At 40.6% G+C, this 19,197-nt stretch overlaps 1 protein-coding gene across 2 annotated transcripts in view; it reads left to right on the top strand.

The window, feature by feature from the left end:
- Positions 1 to 3,849: 3,849 nt before the first annotated feature.
- The window catches only part of SRGAP1 (SLIT-ROBO Rho GTPase activating protein 1), a 270,991-nt gene continuing 255,643 nt past the window's right edge, over positions 3,850 to 19,197 (top strand). The window contains exon 1 of one of the 2 annotated variants that reach the window (XM_065888084.1): positions 3,850 to 3,958. In XM_065888084.1, coding sequence (XP_065744156.1) covers positions 3,892 to 3,958 — 67 coding nt within the window. In that variant the 5' untranslated portion in view covers positions 3,850 to 3,891. The remainder of the gene's footprint in view (positions 3,959 to 19,197) is intronic. The other variant, XM_065888085.1, reaches the window with a different exon arrangement.

Below are 19,197 nucleotides of genomic sequence, written 5' to 3'. Positions count from 1 at the left end.
TGAGTCCTTAATGTGTTTGTATTTAACTTTTTAAATGACTTAAATTATTTACCACTAGGACAAAGTGATGCTGCAGTAAGGTGCATGATTTATTTTGTGGCTGCAAGGCGCCAGGTACGTTCTCCTACCTACTCCCAGGGTTTATGATCAGATAATGAATTAACTTCTACTTCTAGAAATTTGGAGTGGTCCTAAAAGGAGAATATTATATAATGGAGTGGACTAATCTGTAGTATGGATCCCACTTTCAGGCGCTCCAAATTTCTCACCACTTGCCCCTAAAGAATGAGAGTGTGGCAGGGGAGGGGTAGGTTTTAGGGGGCAAAGTGCAGCCATCCCTGTTGTATAGCTAAGAAAACAGCTACCACAAGGGGGAGCAAAGTCACAGATTTAGACTCAGTTGACTGTCTTCCAAATTGGACTGACCCTAGGGGGCTTTCTGGTTTTTAACTCATAGGCATTCTCCATATAAGTTTTGTGAGGCAAAATATGGGAAAGATAAGGATAACCTGAAGAGATAAAACTATGAAAAGAAGAACTAACTTGTGAATCACACTGATTGGCTGGATCAGAAGAAAACCACCAAGGGAAAACCATCGATCAGTCATACACAGTTCACTGTATGTGATCCTGCTTCACAAGTTTAAAGGAATCATAAGTTCGTAGGCAGAAGAATAGCAAATTGGGAAAACCCAATTTGGAGGCAAGTAGATGTGGGCTGGAATTCTGGCCCAGCCAGGCCTTTACACATTTACTGAACTTTCCAGATTCTCTCTGTAAAACGAGGACAATAGTATTCACCTTGTAGGGTTCTTATAAGAATGTATGCAAAATGCTTTGCTTTATTTGGGACCCAACCTTCTACAACAATAAAATGGTGGCTTACTAATATTAAGACATTAACATTCAAAAAAAAAGTTTATTGACAGTTTGTTGGGCACTATGATAAAATCAAAGATGATTAAGATACTATCTCCAATTTTTAAATAGCTTTCTCTCCAAGATTAAAACTGAGATAACAGTAACAAAGATAACTGAGTAGGTACAAAGATCTGGTGTTCTTGTAATTTTTAAGGATTATCACAGTAAGTGCTTATAACATTCCCAGGAACTAGGCATTAACCCATTTTACAGATAAGGAGACTGAGGCCCCAAGAGATGCAGTAATTTTTATCAGCTCACTTAGGAAAGCAGCAGAGATATGATTCACCTCTGGGTACACTGTCTTTGGGGCTTGTAACTACCACGGTGCTTTAGGTCTAAACTCAGCCAACAATTCGTTCCCAGGGGCTGCATTCTCTGTACCAAGTTGTATTTCCCAAGTGCAAATATGAAATAAATCCCAGTAGCACCATGGATGGATGACATGAATCACATTTAGATTTGACTACAATTATCGCCAGAGTGTGCTGCTTGCCTCTGGTCTCTCCACCCCCATAGCCAACTCATCCTTCCATGCTGCCAACAGTTATCTTCATAAAACATGTATGTGATCATGACCCTTCTCTACTTAAAAGGCTCCCTGCTGTCTGCAGAACTGTGTCCTAGAGCTCAGCACAGGAGGCCTCTCCCAGTTGGCCCTGACCTTCCTTCTCAGCCTCTGCTTTGGAATATCCTGGCTCATCACTCTACACTCTTACATAAGACAGCCCCACGTGAAATTAGGGCAATCTGCGATTCCGTAGTTAACCTCCTGTGTGGCAAAATGGAAACAAAACATTTTTTTTCACATTTTTTCCGTACATTCTATTCTGTCGTTATAAAGTAAAAAGATTTGCTTAACAATTAAATTTTAAAAGGCCATACAATTAAAAACAATGTGCACACACTACCGCTTGAAACACACATATATTTAAATTTTAAAAATATTTTTCACCTCCCATCAGAGATCTGGTATTTTAGAGGAGGGCATCCTGTAACTCATTTGCAATTCTCCCAGAGTAGGATTCTCCTTCTTCTCCGTGGAATGCAACACTTTCCCTCTCTAAGGTGGCAAACTACTTACTACTCGCCCTTTAAATGCAGTTCAAATACCACTTCTGTGGGAAGCCTTTCTCCCCAAACCTCTTACGCAGTCCACTTTTCTTTCTTCAGGGCTCGCAAAGCCGGCAGTAGCCCTCTTACAGCATCACAGTACCGCCTGTAATTACTTTGTAAAACAATAGACCGTGAGATCCTTTAGGGCAGGGTTCTACTTTCTGAATCCTTAGCTCTTACTTGGTGTTTGGTTCGCGGTAAGAAATTTTATCACTGGATACATGAATGAATGATTAAAGTCTCGAAGTCCCTACTCTTCTTTAGATCTAGCAGGGAAAACATTTGATACTGGACACGCCTTTGGACAAATCACTTTGGTAAATCAGGCCCATAATATTGGAGAAGGAAGGTCCCAAACGCTAAATGTGTCCGTCAAAACCTGGTGATATCCTAACTGTGACCTGTTTCCCCACCACGCCTTTCCCGCCATCCTAGCCCCCTCCAGCTGCTTCTAGGATGGGGAGAATAATGGTGTTCAAGATGGGTATTTTTCTCTGCCTGATCAAACAGCTTAGCTCTTCTTTGATTCTTAGCCAAGACGTTCACAATTCAGTCTCCAGTGTTCCTTCTGGGGTTTGGAGTGACATCTTGGAGTGACATCCTTTTCTTCCATGGAGACATCCAAAGTCTGGATTTCCCCACTGTACACTGAAAAGAGCCCCACCACAGCGCTCACCCTCGGCCAAAGACAGGCCGCCGGGTCGGGAGGGGTTTCCCAGCTGCTGGGGCTGCGCAGCTCGGGGAGGAGCTGGGGGCGTTGCCCACGGCCGCCGGGCTCGACGCGCAGGGCCGGGCTGCGGTTGGCCACAAGAGGCGTCCATCTTCCCGGACGAGCGCGGCGCTTCCTCACCGCGCCGGGAGGGGGCGAGGGCGGAGAAGGGAACGCGCTGCCGAGCCGACCCCTCCCGCGAGCCCTGCCCCGCCTCGCCGAGCCCCGCGCGGCCGCCCCGGCCGCTGCCGCCCGTAGCTCGCTCCCCAGGTGCCGGGGAGCCGCGGGCCGTGAACGTGCCGGCAACTTTGCGGCCTCCGGGGGCGCGGCTCCTCCGGGCGCGTGTACGAGTGTGTCTGTCGCCGGCGGCCTCCTGGGGGCAGCAGCGGAAAGGGGGTCGGGGGAGAAAGAGGCAGCCTCGGCGCACGGTGGCCCAGGAGGCAGAGGCCCCGCGAGGCGCCGGCGGTGGAGACCTAAACTCCGCCGGGGCTGTGCCCAGGACGCGTTCTTACGGTGCGGCAGCCGTCCTTGCGGTCGGCGCCCGGGACTTGCTTTAGGATCGCGATTCCTCTTGCCTGCCCGGGGCAGTAGCAACCGTGTGTGCCGACGGAGGAGCGGCAGTAGCATCCCCAGCCCGGGCGGGACCCCCGAGCGCCGGAGCCGGCGGCTGGAGCAGGAAGGGAGAGTCGCGGCGCCCGCCCTCCCCGGCTGGCCCTGCCCCGCGCGCCCCGTGCGGGTTGCTAACAATGGTGCGGAGCGCCGGCGCGATTCCCGCGTCCGCCCAGCGGTCGTAGAGGAAGTGGACGGGCTCCGGGTGGGGTGGGCAGGGAGACGCCCCCCACCACTCGCTTGCTGGAGTTTGCCGGCGCGCCGGGCCTCTCCGGCCCCGAACCCTGGGCTCCCCTCAGTATCACCGACGGCAGCTCGATCCGGAGAGTATGGTGCCAGCGCCCGGGTTAATCTAGTCCTCGGCTCGCTCCTTTTTTTCCTCCTCCTCCTCCTCCTCTCCCTCCCCCTTTCCCTCCTGTCGGTGCTGCCTCTGGGTTCCCGGCGTGTGGGAGTACAACTCTGCCTCTCCGAGGAGACTGGTCGGTGACCCTCTAACAGAACTTGCCCGCTGAAAGCAAACCCAGAACAGCTGGATAATGTCCACTCCGAGCAGATTCAAAAAGGACAAAGAGATCATAGCCGAGTATGAAAGTCAAGTCAAAGGTAAGGATGGGAGCGGCTGCCTTGCTCCTTTTGTGTGCTTTCTTGTCATTGTGCTCCGGGAGTTGCATTTCTCACTTGGGGTCTGTGTTGGAGGGAGGTGGTGAGGGACAGCTAGAGCGCCTCGTTGAGCCACCCGGGGCTTCGTGGAAGCCAATCCCAGTCCCAGTCCCGTCAAGCCCACAGGGAGCTGGAAACCGGGTGGCTCTCCGCCGCTGCCAGGGCGCCCCTCCAATAGAGAACTGGCTTTAACTTAACCACCTTCAGCCGGGCAACTTACATAGGAGGCAGGCAGCAGCAGTGGTTCCTGCCCAGTTATCATCACCGTCATCCTTATTATTTTTTTTAAACGATACCATTGTCACAACGTAATTTTTTTTAAGGAGTCATTTTTTGAAGTCTGGCCCCGAAGTGCTCTAGAGCTTCATTGAGTGCAGGCAATTTTTGACATTCGCACTGTTCACTAATTTATCAGGGCGAGTCCCGCTTTTATAAAATAGCTCCCTAAAAGCTGGGCAGTTAAACCAAGCAAGGACTAGTGGAATCTGACTCCTCCTTTTAATCTCTCACACTCACACGGGAATATTGCTTTATCATTTGTTGGAGGCCACTTGCATGTAAAATGAAGGTTTGAATATTTGAGTAGTAGTTTCCATCCATTTACATTGTCAACTGATGAAGGAATCTAATTAAGGTTGATTACGCATTTTTACTTAACGTGCCTTGTGGTTTAAAAAATATATTTTCTCTCCAGTACAAGTATTTGGTGTTGCTGTTGAAGAGTTTTATAAACATATATTTGGGGGTTTTTTTTCCCTCCTTTATGGTCTCTCATGGGTAGCTTTTCCCATCCATTGAGACAATGGATGGAGTGTTGAGATCACTGCTGTTCTTTGGAACATTCAAAGCAAAGTTGATAAAAATTGCTTTGTAGACACCTGTGTTTGTACAGACACAATCTTATGAAAGGACTGCAGAGAAAGGCGTTCCTGTACTTGTCTTGGGGAAAGCAGGAGCAGACTGGGCGTTCTTTTGTGTGGTCAAGTTGTGAAAATGCTTGGAGTCCTGTGAGAGGACCTGGTGGGGAAACCCTCTGTCAATCAGTGTGAATCTGGACCATCTCATCATGGCCAGAGACAAACACAATATGCAAGTCCAGAGACTTAAGTTTCCTTTAGGTTGACTCCAATAATGGAGTTAAGATGAACACTGTTCAGGAAACACAGATTTTTATCTGCATGCAATTAAGATAATTTATACTTGTAGGAACTGGTTACACTGACATGGAAGTTATGTTAGCAGAGAAGTAATTATTTGCTTCGAGACAGGTAAACTTTCTAATGAGCATAACCTTTCTTTTCTTAACGGTCCAACACAGCCAAAAGTCTTTCATACTGAGGTACAACTCTTGTTCACAATCACCATTTCTCTGTGCGGTTTTTCCACATGGCTCTTTGTGGCAGGTCTTCAAGGGGCAGCAGTCTGGTTTTCCTGCTGCTTGGAGCACTGACTTGTAGAACGTATTTCTTCAAGTATTGGTTTTGGTATTTCTGCTCTAAGGTGATTTGTCCATGATCAAGTCTTTATCTGAAAAATATTCTCATGATTAATCTCTTTCAGAGTATGAATTTTATAGTTATACGGTTACTTATATGCTTTGAGGGTATAGGCCATCTATATGGATTTAAAAATAGATACAAGGGGGACTTCCCTGGCAATCCAGTGGTTAAGACTCCGTGTTTCCAGTGCAAGGGGTGCAGGTTCGATCCCTGGTCCGGAAGCTTGAGATCCCACATGCTGTGGGGCACAACAACAACAAAAATAAATAAATAAAATAAAAATCAATAGAATGGGATGTGTTGCAGTGCTTAAAATGTGTCCATCAAATCCAATCCAAGGAAAAGTCACAAACATGGTAAAAATTACTTTTGGAACAAATTCTGTCCCATAGAAAGTGATCTGTGTATTCCCTTCAACCCTCCTCACTTACCTGTGAGTCCTCAGCCTTCTTTATGGCTCTTTACTACACCTGACCTACCCTTTTCATCAGAGCCTGTGTCCACACTTCTTCTACTTCCCCTGTAATACTTACACATCCTGTGTCTAACCCAGATCCTTATATTCATATGCAAATATGGGAATAGGGAAATATCAATACAATGGAATTGGACCATATACACCTTGAATGGCACACATTCACCTGAATTTACTAGGCAAAATCAAGAAGGCAGTGGAAGAGAAATGAGTTAAGTAGTTAAATAGAGCATGAGGCCCGCTGTCCTGTGCAGTGAGAATAGGTCCCTTATTAAGGATAGTTTCAGAGGTAGGATCCTGGTTTTCTGTTTCTTTTCCTGAGCCCCTCTTTAAGGGTGAGTATCTCACCCTGGCAGACGCTAGTCCACTGCTTAAAGATAGGTGGTTTTGGAACAACCAACTCTTTCAATTCTAACAGGTATTTCATCTGACGGTAAACAAAAGAAAGTGGCTTGTTCTATTGCTGGAGGAAAACCTAGCTGTGCTGGACTCATTAAGAGAAGGCATTGGTCTCTTCCCAATGAATAAAGATGTAAATATTGGACTCTGCGTGACTTAAGTGTATCTGTGATACACTTAAATGTATCAAGAGTCATTTTTGATTATATGTGACTTTTTTACCTTCTGACTTGAATCTAACATTCTGGAGTATTGTCCTTTCTTATTCTCTCCCATTTCCCCTAATACCAGTTGCATTTATCTCAGAATTTCTGAGGTAAGGGTTTGATTTAAAAGAATGACTCCACAGATGTGGGATTTAGCCACTGTGGCTGCCTGCATGTGTTTAGGAAACAGACTTCATGGGGCTATTTTCAGTGTGAAAAGAACCATCCTAGGTGTAATGTGTAATTTTATGCTGTAATTTTATGGGTAAGACCATAAATGTATCCAATGAGATGTATCATGTAGGGCAAGTCACTTAGCTTCTTCCTGGGTTTTGGTTTTCTTATCTGTACGATAAGGAGTTTAGATTCTCTCAGTCCTAAGGGTCTTTGAGTCTAATTGAAGATGTCATGTCAGTTCACATTAATTATGCAGGAAAATTTTCAAGCTTTTTGCGTTTTCTCTTGGCTGCCCTGTTTTGAGGAAGGTTACCTTTGCTTTATCTTTTTTCATAATTCACAAACACTATGTATTATCTGATTTCTCAAGGAATTAAAATGTAATACCGCAGAAAATACAGAAAAATAATAAAACCACGTTCAGAAAAGTAGAGCATAGAATTGTAAGAGGGGGAAGAATTGAGAATTATACAAGTAGTTAAAGGAATAGATATGTTTAAATCGAGGACAAAAGGACCCCAAGCAATAATTTAAAAGATTAATGTGTTAGTTAATGTGTTAACTATAGGAGGAGAAAGACTGCTTCATGCATGTTGGTCAACTTCCCAAAGATTTAGAATCCAGAGAAATTAATCTCTTATTTGTGTGGACCCTTAAACAGCAAGATTGTCTGGAAAAGTGTATGAAACTCAAACCAGTTGACTACACTACTTTTAGCATCTCTGGCAAGATCGTAGCAAGTGGCTAACAGAAGGTTTGGGGATTATCTGTAGATTTTAGAGATCTAGTAATTTTTGAATTCTGCAGCAGAAATATTATGGAGCCCATGTAAAAAATATTGGTTCACATATAAGAGTCAGAAGAAACAAAAGACACATTTTGTGGGGTGGAACTCATGGATGGGAGGTTGTGTTTATTTTTAATAATGCGTGTTGTTAGTTGCTAAGAATTGACAGCTATTATTTGCAGTATTTTCCTGAGGATAATCTCATACTCATCTATGTGCCATACGTGCAGGAAGTGCCAAGAAAATCTGTTGTTTTTCAACTTCTCTGCTGCCTGAACTACAAATAGTACATTTTGGTAGCAGATGGAGCATAAGGAAATGCCAGTTCAATTTAATATGACCTCCCGTCATGTGATAGGTTTCAATAGGGAAATTAAAAGTGCTACTGTCACTCATAGGGAACCTGTGTCTACCTCTAATGTTCTTCATTTAACTTGCAATCAAAAACAACAATTTGAATTACGAATTAAAACTTTATAGCTGGGAAGGACTTTAAACATTTCCTGTCCAGCCCACTTCAGCAGCGCAAGGAGGCATAATGTCAGTTACACAATTAACTGTAACGTATGTGGGACTGGAACCCAGGTCCTCTGCTTTTCAGTAACAGTGGTTTGCTTTTAGATTCCTCACAAAGAAGAGTAGGAGATAGAACACTTACCTGTTTAGACTTTACATCCGTTGAAGGAATCATAGTTGGATGGACTAGAGAACAGCAACTCTGGTCCGTTAACAGGAGGAGTTAATTAAATTGATTAACCATAACTAAGTTGTTTTTTCACCAAGATCATTTCAAGAAACCACAGTGCCCAGGCAGCAGCTTCACAAGGTGGTTTAAAGATCAAGGGGAAAAAAATATGGTGAATATGTACAAATGTAACGTGCTTGAAATTTTGGTCATACTAAGTGAAGCTACTGCAATAAGCCCTCTTATGTTGTCCAGAAAACCTGATTTGTTTCATGAACTTCAAAGCATCTTAAGAAATAGTTTTGGAGAAATGTTTAAGCAAAGCATGCTCTGAAATACAGTGAGGGTTGGAGTATGCTTTGGGATGGTAAATCTGAGCTCTACTTGTCTAGATTGCTTTGCTTACTCCTGTGCTGTGTGATGACCAGGTCAGGAACCTCAGCTCTGGTCCAGTTTGAGGGTCTACTTTGTGGACTGAGCAGACCCTTTTTTATGCTAACTATTTTTATTTCAAGTTACATAACTGAGCATTAAGATTAAAAAAAAATACGGAGTAAACTGTATGTCTAATCACTCAGTCTACCTTTGTTTTAGTGGTTTGAAGGCAGAAGTTGGGAATAGAGACAGTTACTAGAAGACATTTTTAGTTATTTGAAGGTATTTTTATTCATTGGACCCAAATTACTTTCTAATTTATTGACAACATATATATGCTCACCTGTTGGTATGTCAGGATGGGAAAAAAACAGAACATAGTGTTTAAGAGCAGAAACTGGTGTTAGCCATTCAGCCCTGCCACTGATAATATATTTGAGCCCTAACAGTCAACTTCTTCATCTGTAAAATGGGGATAATAATAGTACTTACCTCCTTGCCTTTGTGAGGCTTCTGTGAGATGATTTGTGGAAAGCCTTTATCACACGCTTGGCACTGATAAACAGTCTATAAAAATTAGGCCTTGTTATCTGTTTCATTTTGGTTTTCTTTACGTTTCAACTGCTTCTTGTTACATTCTGACTTAGATAAGCTTTTTGAAATTCAAATACATAATCACCAATCTGCTGCCTAAATAGACCCCAAAGGGGGCGACTCTTAAATCATCCTGATAAAGTCCTCTGTACTTTTAGAATGGAGTGAGTTTCATGGTGGGATTAAAAAGGGATGTGTGATAGGCAAACCAGAGAGATTCCCAGCTCCTTATAAGGTGGATTTTTTTTTTATTGTGTCATTCCTTTTTATCCAAGTACAAGTAACAGCTGAAAAGCACATTTCCTGGGCTGCCATGTGTTTGCTTACAATTTTTGTTTTACATTTTCTCTGCCTTTAATGATGCCAAATGGAAAATGAAAACTGTAGTACAATCGATTTTATTTACCCATGGTAAAAAGGATTCTTATGATGTCAGATAAAGTCTCTGACTTAATTTCATAGTTTTGAGCAAAATATTTTGTTTTAAAATCAATATAGAAATGAAAAATTTCACTTGTACCTGCTACTTTGCTTTTGCTTCATTTGAAAGCACTTTGATTTTTTTTCCAGCTTTATTGAGATATATTTGACATATAACAGAAAGCACTTTGATATTAAAAATTATTGTCTAGGGCTTCCCTCGTGGCGCAGTGGTTGAGAGTCCGCCTGCCGATGCAGGGGACACGGGTTCGTGCCCCGATCCGGGAGGATCCCACATGCCGCAGAGCGGCTGGGCCCGTGAGCCATGGCCGCTGAGCCTGCGCGTCCGGGGCCTGTGCTCCACAACGGGAGAGGCCATAACAGTGAGAGGCCCGCGTACCGCAAAAAAAAAAAAAAATATTGTCTCTGTATCTCCCACACCTCCTGGTATAGGGCTTCATTAAACATTAATTGAATGAATAGAGTAAATGTTTTGAATTATCATTCCTTTATAGTATAAACTAACATGGCGATCATTCAGAATTATCTAGGGTGTCCAATGAAGTATTACCACAAAATTAAACTGAATTCAAATGTGTAAGTTACACACATTTAGAAAGTCACAGAGCTGGAAACAGTCTGAGTGTCCAACAATGGAGAATAGTTAACTAAATTCCACTGGGGAATGGTTAGCTAACTTGTGCACATGGAATGTTATGGGGTCATTAAGAGTGGTTTTTGAAGAACGTTTTATGGTATGGAGAAATATTTTATAATAATTGGAAAAAAGACCATTAAAAAAAAAAGCATGGTTAGGACAAGCTAAAACAGAGCTAAATTGATGTATAGCTACGTACATACACGTGTGTCAGCCATACTGGGTAGTGGGATTTCAGCATGAGGAGAAACCGTAGTTGGACCCTCAGTCTTATATGTCACCAACAAATGAAATAAAACATCACTCCCTCCAAGTCAGATGTTCTGTGAAGTCAAAAGTTTATAATTAAAGTTAACTTCCATGGCGGGGGCAAAAAAGGATGATGAAATAATAATAATGAAAAATAATCGTAGCATCAGCTAACAGTTATCGAGCGCTCAGGGTGTGCCAGTCACTGTCATGGCTGCTTTGCATGGGTGGACTCAGCTTTCTATGTACATACCAAGCTATAACGCATGGCGGGAGGAGTTTCCGGTTATTTTTCCTGTTTGGTATAGGTTGTATTTCCTGTACTTTTGGACCTCAGTACATCCTCTCCTTGGTAAATTTCCTGGCCTAATGCAGGAATCTCACTTTGAGACCCACCCTCCTTCAGGATGGGGGTGGGGCAAGGTGCATCCAAGCGAAATCGAACCTCTGCTGATCAGGTTTGTTCACAGGACAATTTCAAACTTTCTGTTTGCTTACAGCTCAGTGATATACTTTGTTTTTTTTCTTGCTTTGAATTCAGCTAACAGTTCGTAGGTTGGGGGGTGGGAGGTGGGAGAAGCAGCCTCTCTTTTTCTTTTCTTGGGTGAAATATATATACAAGCGGGTATGGAAAATTATTTACAATTTAATGCATAATAATAAAATGAATACCTGGTTAGTAGCCACCCAAGTTAAGAAATAGAACATTAGCAGTGTCTAGAAACCCCCACATTGTCCCCTTTCTAACAAATCTCTCTTCATCCTATTGCCCCCTCAATAACAATTCTGAATTTAGTATTAATCATCCCCTTGTTTTCTTTAAAGTTTTATGATAGTTTTATAGTTTTCTTTATCGTTTTGATGTATGTTATATCCATGCATCAAAAATACAGAGCCCTTTTGAACACATACCAGATTTTTTAATGATATTAAAGAATTGATGTTGGGTTTCCCTGGTGGTGCAGTGGTTGGGAGTCCGCCTGCCAATGCATGGAACACGTGTTCTTGCCCCGGTCTGGGAAGATCCCACCTGCCGCAAAGCGGCTGGGCCTGTGAGCCATAGCCGCTGAGCCTGCGCCGGGAGAGGCCACAACAGTGAGAGGCCCGCATACCGCAAAAAAAAAAAAAAAAAAAAAGAATTGATGTTAATTTAAAAAAAAAATAGTATTTTGGCATGTATAACAAATCTTTATCTTTTAAATATATGTGCTGAAGTATTTGGGGATGGCTAAGATTTGCTTCAATATAATCTGGGGGAAGGAGGAAGTAGGTGGGAATACAGATAAAATAAGATTAGCCAGGAATTGATAATTGTTGGGTACATGGGGTTCATTATTTTATTCTCTTTACTTTTGTGTATGTTTAAATTTTTCTGTAATAAAAAATTTTCAAAGTAAGTACACCTTCTTATGACTTCCATTTTTCACTCAATGTTATGTTAAGATTGATCTACATTAATGTGTGTAGCTATCATTAATTTATTTTCACTGATATATAGTATTCCAGTGCATGAAAATACTGGAAGCTATTTATTCTTTATTTATTTATTCATTCTTTATGACATTTGGGTTATTTGCACTTTTTGCCATCATGATTAATAATAATATATAAAATGCTGTGAGTGTCTCCTCGTGTACATGAGTTTCTCTACGTATACTTGCTGGGTCATAGGGAATATGCATGGTCAACTTTACTAATGTCAAACTTTTCTCTAAGTGCTTGGTAGTTATTCTCTTACCAGCAGTGAATGAGAATTCCACATCCTGAAAAACACTTAGTATGGGCCAATGTATTAGTTAAGGTAAAGGCTAAACTATAATAATAAAGAGAACCTTGAAAGACAATAACCTAAAAATGTAGACATTTCTCACACAACAGTCTGGAGCTGTGCAGTCTAGGCTACCAGGACAGTTTTGCCTCCTTAAATTATTTGAGTTTTCTCCATCTCGTTCCTCTGCCATCACCTAGGGAACTGAACTTGTATGCCTGGTTGAAACTGGGTCTTAAGTATATCCATGTTCTGACTTACAGGAAGGAAAATGAGTCTTGAGGAGCATATGGCCAATGTGTTAAAATCCAGGCCAGAAATAATACAGAGAATTTCCATTCATTTAACTGGTGAGAACTTAGTCACAGGACATCTTGCTGCAAGGGAGGTTGGCAAATGTAGTCTCCCTGGGCAGCCCTGTTTTCAGCTACAACTTCATGACCATGAAAGGAGAGAACAGATTTGGACAACCAGTAGTCAGCATGAAGACAAGGTTTTTTGGAGAGGCAATCTACTGGGGTAAAATGGTATTTTGGCTTAATTTGTATGTCTTTGGTTGCTGATGAGATAGAGCATCTTCTCACACGTTTAAGGGCCATTTGCTTTTGTCACTAAAATGCTTATTCATACCTTTGCCCATTTATCTGTTGGTTTGTCTTTTTCTTATTGATTTGTGCATTTTGTTTTGTTTTGGTTTTGGTATGTTCTTAATATTGATCTTTTGTCAATTATATCTGTTGCAAATATCTTCTCCCTGTTTGTAGTTTGTATTTTCACATTTTAAAAAGATATCTCTGGATAAACAGAAGTTGCTCGTTTTAATTTGTTCACATGTATCAAGTATTTATATTTGGTGTTTAAGCAATCCTTCCCTACTCTAAGGTCAGAAAGATATGTCTATATTATCTTATGAATGTTTTAAAATCTTGCTTTTGACCTAAAAGTTATTAATTTATCTGAAGTTATTTTTCATATTGTGAACTAGAGATATATTTTTAGTTCTTTTCATGTGGATGACCAACTTTTTTCATTCCACTTGCTGAATAGTTTCTTCTTTTAAAAAGTAATCTACTAGCTACTTGTCTTGATCAGAGTTTCATGTACACGTGTCTACCTCGACACTCTCTTGTGTTCCACTGGTTAATTTATAAGTTCTTGCACATACCACACTATCTTAATCACTATAGCCCTATAATAAGTCTTATATTTGGTAGGCCAAATTCTCCTTCCTTATACCCTTTCAGAAGTATCTTGGTGATCTTGGTCCTTTCTCTTTCATGTGCATTTTATTTATTTATTTATAAAATATTTATTTGGCTGTGTCAGGTCTTAGTTGCTGCATGCGTGCAGGATCTAGTTCCGTGACCAGAGATCAAACCCAGGCCCCCTGCATTGGCAGTGCAGAGTCTTAGCCACTGGACCACCAGGGAAGGCCCTCGTGTGCATTTTAAAATCAGTTTTCCTTCCCTGGGAAGCCCACAGGCATTTTGATTGAAACTACGTGAAATTATAAAGCAATTAGCAGAGAATTGGCAACTGTATATTAGATTATAAATTCTACTTACCCATGAATATTTCTCCATTTATTTAGTTGTTTTTACATATCTTACTGTAAAGTTTTACATTTTCTATGTTTTTTGTTAGACTTATTTCACTTTTGTTACTAATGTTTATGAGATCTCTTTTAAAATTGTTTTCTAATTGTTTCTGGTATACAGAAATGCAGTTTACTTTAGCATATCGGTCTTATATCCAGCCACTTTGCTAGTTTATTATTATTTCGAATAATTTGTTCATATTTTGGTTAAAAAAATCTTATTATTTGCAAATATAAAGACAACTATATTTCCTCCTTCCAAACCTTACGGCTTTAATTTATTCTTCTATTTTTGCCCTAGGCAGAATTTTGAGTATGAAGCTAATAAACGTAGTGAATTGTCATTCTTTTCTTGTTCTGGATTTAAAGGGAGTGTTTTCAAGCCTCTCCTACCGTAAAGGATAATGATTGCTTTCAGTTTATTATAGATATTCTTATCAGGTTAAGTTTCATGTATTCTCTGTTTACTTGAAGTTCTTTTTTGTTTTGTTTTGTTTTTTTGCTGTACGCGGGCCTCTCACTGTCGTGGCCTCTCCCGTTGCGGAGCACAGGCTCCGGACGCGCAGGCTCGGCGGCCATGGCTCACGGGCCCAGCCGCTCCGCGGCATGTGGGATCTTCGCAGACCGGGGCACGAACCCGTGTCCCCGGCATCGGCAGGTGGACTCTCAACCACTGCGCCACCAGGGAAGCCCTACTTGAAGTTTTAATCATTAATAGTTGGTTGAAAGTTATCCTTTTTTCTTTTTGCATCTATTGATTTTTTAAAATATTTATTTATATATTTGGCTGCATTGGGTCTTAATTGTGGCACACGGGATCTTTCGTTGTGGCGCGTGGGCTCTTCGTTGCAGCACGCAGGCTTCTCTAGTTGCGGCATGTGGGCTGTGTAGTTGTGGCATGTGAGCTTAGTAGTTGCGACATGCAGGCTTATTGCCCACGGCATGTGGGATCTTAGTTCTTGGACCAGGGATCAAACCTGCATACCCTGCATTGGAAGGCGGATTCTTAACCACTGGACCACCAGGGAAGTCCCTGCATCTATTGATATTATTTTTTCTTCTTTAATCTGTTAATGTAATGAGAAATATTTACAGAGTGTCTAATATTGAACCATCTCTGTATTCCAGAATTAAACCTATCTTCATCGTTGTATTATATATGTAAATAGTTGGATTCAGTTTGCCAATATTTAGTTCAGGTATTTTTGTTGTTTTTTTTTTGTTTTTTGTCTCTCAATTCTTGAATGAAGCAGACCCATGACTTTCCTTTCAGATAATGTCCTTGTCTGGGTTCATATTTCAGTTATACTAGCCTAACAGAATGCATTGGAGAGTATTGCTTCTCTTTCTATTTTGTAAAAGAGTTTGAAATTTTGGAATATTCCTTCTCTTGAAAGGTCGGTAAAACTGCTTATTTGGGCCTAGTTATTTTCTTTGTGTGAAGAACTTTTAACTGCTAATCAGCAGTTAATCATTAGTTTTACTACTGATAGGATTATTTATTCTTCATATTTCTTCTGAAGTCAGTTTTGTTATGTTTTTCTAGAAATGTCTCTGTTTTGTGTAAGTTTTCAAATATATTGACATAATGTTGATGATAGTATATTTTAAAAATATGGGCTGATCTGTATTTAATTTAAAATATTATTGTAGGGAATTCCCTGGTGGTCCAGTGGTTAGGACTTGGCGCTTTCACTGCAGGGGCAGCTGGTCAGGGAACTAAGATCCTGTAAGCCATGCAGTAGGGCCAGAAAATAAAAATAAAAAATTATTTTAAAATATTTATTTTTGCCTTATCTTTTTCTTGCTGAATCTTAAAAGGGGGTTGTCTATTTTTGTTGTTTTTTCTTTTTTATTGATTTCTGCTCTTGTCTTTACTCTTATCCTTTAAATTTTCTTCAGATTTATTCTGTTCTTTATCTGTTTTTTTTTTAAGTTGGACATACAGCTCATTTGTTTTTATCCTTCTTTGCTACTGTAAGCATTTAAGGCAATAAATTTCTTTTCTAATGTAAATGTTATTTCTAATAAAAGCATCATTCTTAACAAAGGCATCTGTTCTTCTCCCCAATAAATATTCTCCCCTAATAAATATTTATGATAATTCCCCTTAGAGTTCCATCTTTGCTTCATCTAGAAAGTTTTGATGTGTAAAGTTTATTAAAATTAACTTCTAAGTATTTTGAATTTCTTATAATCGTTTCCCCTTTGCCCCATGAGGTATATAGGAGTGTGACTTTACATTAAAAAAAAAAGTGAAGGGACTTCCCTGGTGGCACAGTGGATAAGAATCTGCCTGCCACTGCACGGGACACGGGTTCGATCCCTGGTCCGGGAAGATCCCACATGCCGCAGAGCAACTAAGCCCGTGCACCACAACTACTGAGCCTGCGCTCTAGAGCCCATGAGCCACAACTACTGAGCCCACGTGCCACAACTCCTGAAGCCCGTGCACCTAGAGCCTGTGCTCTGCAACGAGAGAAGCCACCGCAATGAGAAGCCCGCGCACCGCAACGAAGAGTAGCCCCTGCTCGCCACAACTAGAGAAAGCCCGTGCACAGCAACGAAGACCCAATGCAGCCAAAAATTAATAAGTAATTAATTTTAAAAAATTTTTAAGTGAAGATATTTACTTTAAAAAAAAATATAGTTACTACATTGCAATCTGAGAGTAATCGTGTTTGAAATTAGTTGGGGATTATTTCCTCTTACTATTCTCTGGAGGAATTCATGTAAGACTGGAATTATGTGACTCTTAAATGTTTAGTAAAGTTATCCAAGTTTAGTATTTTCATCAAGAAAAAAATCTGTCGGGACTTCCTTGGCAGTCCAGTGGTTAAGACTCCGCCCTGCCAATGCAGAGGGCACAGGTTCGATCCCTGGTTTGGGGAACTAAGATCCCACGTGCTGCGTGGCATGGCCAAAAAATAAATAAAATTTTAAATAAGAAAAAGAAAAAAATCTGTCATTGCTTTCAAATTTACAAATTTTCTTTTTTTTTTTATGGCTGTGTCAGGTCTTCGTTGCTGTGCATGGGCTTTCTCTAGTTGCAGCAAGTGGGGGCTACTCTTCTTTGCAGCATGCAGGCTTCTCATTGCGGTGGCTTCTCCTGTTGCCGAGCACGGGCTGTAGGCGCGCGGGCTTCAGGAGTTGCAGCACATGGGCTCAGCAGTTGTGGCTTGCGGGCTCTAGAGCACAGACTCAGTAGTTGTGGCCTGTGGGCTCAGTAGTTGTGGCACATGGGCCCTACAGAGCACAGGCTTCAGTAGTTGCAGTACGTGGGCTCAGTAGTTGTGGCTCTAGGGTGTGTGGGCTTCAGTAGTTGTGTCACGCAGGCTCAGTAGTTGTGGCTCACGGGCTCTAGAGGGCAGGCTCAGTAGTTGTGCACGGGCTTAGTTGCTACACGTCATATGGGATATTCCTGGACCAGGGCTCAAACCCGAGTCCCCTGCATTGACAGGCGGCTTCTTAAACACTGCACCACCAGGGAAGCCCCACAAATTTTTTAATTTACTGACATAGAATTGTTTATAGTATTCTTGTATCTTTTTAGTCTCTGCAGTGTCTGCAGTTATACTTCTTTTCTGTTAGTAACAATTGTTTGTATGTGTACCTTCTCCCGTTTTTTCCTTGATTGACTTTGCCACAGGTATGTTTATTTTTAGTCTTTTCAAAGAACTAGTTTTTTGCTTCTTTGAGTTACTGTGTTGTATGTTTGTTTTCTATTTTATTAGTTTTTCCTCCTTGTGATTCCCTTCCTTTTACTTCTTTGTGAGCATTATTTGCTCATCCTTTTTAAAATTCTTATTTTCCAAGTTCTTACTTTTCTTCTTTTCTAATGTAAACATGTAAGTAATAAAATTTTCTCTAAGTACTGCTTTATCTGCATTCTACAAAAATTTTTTTTACATGTTTATTGTTTAATTTGGGGGCATAGCAAATGTAGCTCTTCTTTTTTTTAATTGAAGTATAGTTGATTTACAATGTTGTGGTAGTTTCAGGTATTCAGCAAAGTGATTCAGTTATATATATAACTGAATATATATATTATATATGTAATATATATATATATTTTCAGATTCTTTTCCATTTTAGGTTATTATAAGATATTGACTATAGTTCCCTGTGCTATATAGTAGGTCCTTGTTGTTTATTTTATATATAATAACGCATATTTCTATAAATTTTTTAAAGAATCAATTTAATTTATTTAATTAATTTATTTATTTTTGGTTGCATTGGGTCTTCGTTGCTGCACACAGGCTTTCTGTAGTTGTGGTGAGCGGGGGCTACTCTTCCTTGCAGTATGCAGGCTTCTCATTGCAGTGGCCTCTCCTGTTGCAGAGCACGGGCTCCAGGCGCGCGGGCTTCAGCAGTTGTGGCACACAGACTCAGTAGTTGTGGCTCACAGGCTCTAAAGAGCAGGCTCAGTAGTTGTGGCGCACAGGCTTAGTTGCTCTGTGGCATGTGGGAACCTCCCGGACCAGGGATCGAACCCCTGTCCCCTGCATTGGCAGGTGGATTCTTAACCACTGTGCCACCAGGGAAGTCTCTATAAATTTTTATATGTAGTGTTTTTGTTACCTTTCAGTTCTGTGTACTTTCTAATTTCCATTATGTTTTTTTTCTGTGACTCATAATCTGTTTAAAAGTGTGTTTAAAATTTTTCAGATATATGAAGTTATTTCATTTATGGTTTTATTACTGATTTCTAACTTAATTGCATTGTCATCATAGAACATCATCTGATTATATTGATCTTTTGAAATGTTTTTCTTGACCATGTTTTCTTTGACCATGTTATTTAAGATTATAAGCCTCAACCTCTCCTGGCTCTTCCCATCTTCATTCTCCTGCTTTCTCTGTCTCCATAGCGCTCGTTATCATTTGATCTGTTTTATACTGACCTTATCTTGTTTTGGGACTTTTAAAGTTCATTACTTATGTGAAAGCTGGTGATGTGATTAAAATTATATTTTAAAAATATTTTATCCAGCATTTTAGTTTCAACCTGAAAAGTCAGGTTCAAAATCTATGTCAGAACTACTGACATACATAATAAGTATGAGTTAAGACCAAAATGATAATGAATTTAAAGGAATTTGAAAGGAAATGGTTTTGATGTTCAGAGAAAATGATCCAAAATATTTAAATTTACTCTATTTAAATTTACTATACTGTAGGAAAAAGTCTAATATTCAGTAGTTTGTTTTTTGGGGGGCCCATCAGTATATTACATTGTTTTATTGAGATATAATTGACATATATTATAACATTATATGTCATAATAATG

The sequence above is a fragment of the Phocoena phocoena genome, chromosome 11, assembly GCF_963924675.1.
Source record: "Phocoena phocoena chromosome 11, mPhoPho1.1, whole genome shotgun sequence".
Lineage (NCBI taxonomy): Eukaryota > Metazoa > Chordata > Mammalia > Artiodactyla > Phocoenidae > Phocoena > Phocoena phocoena.
This window is presented reverse-complemented; position numbering and strand designations above follow the sequence as displayed.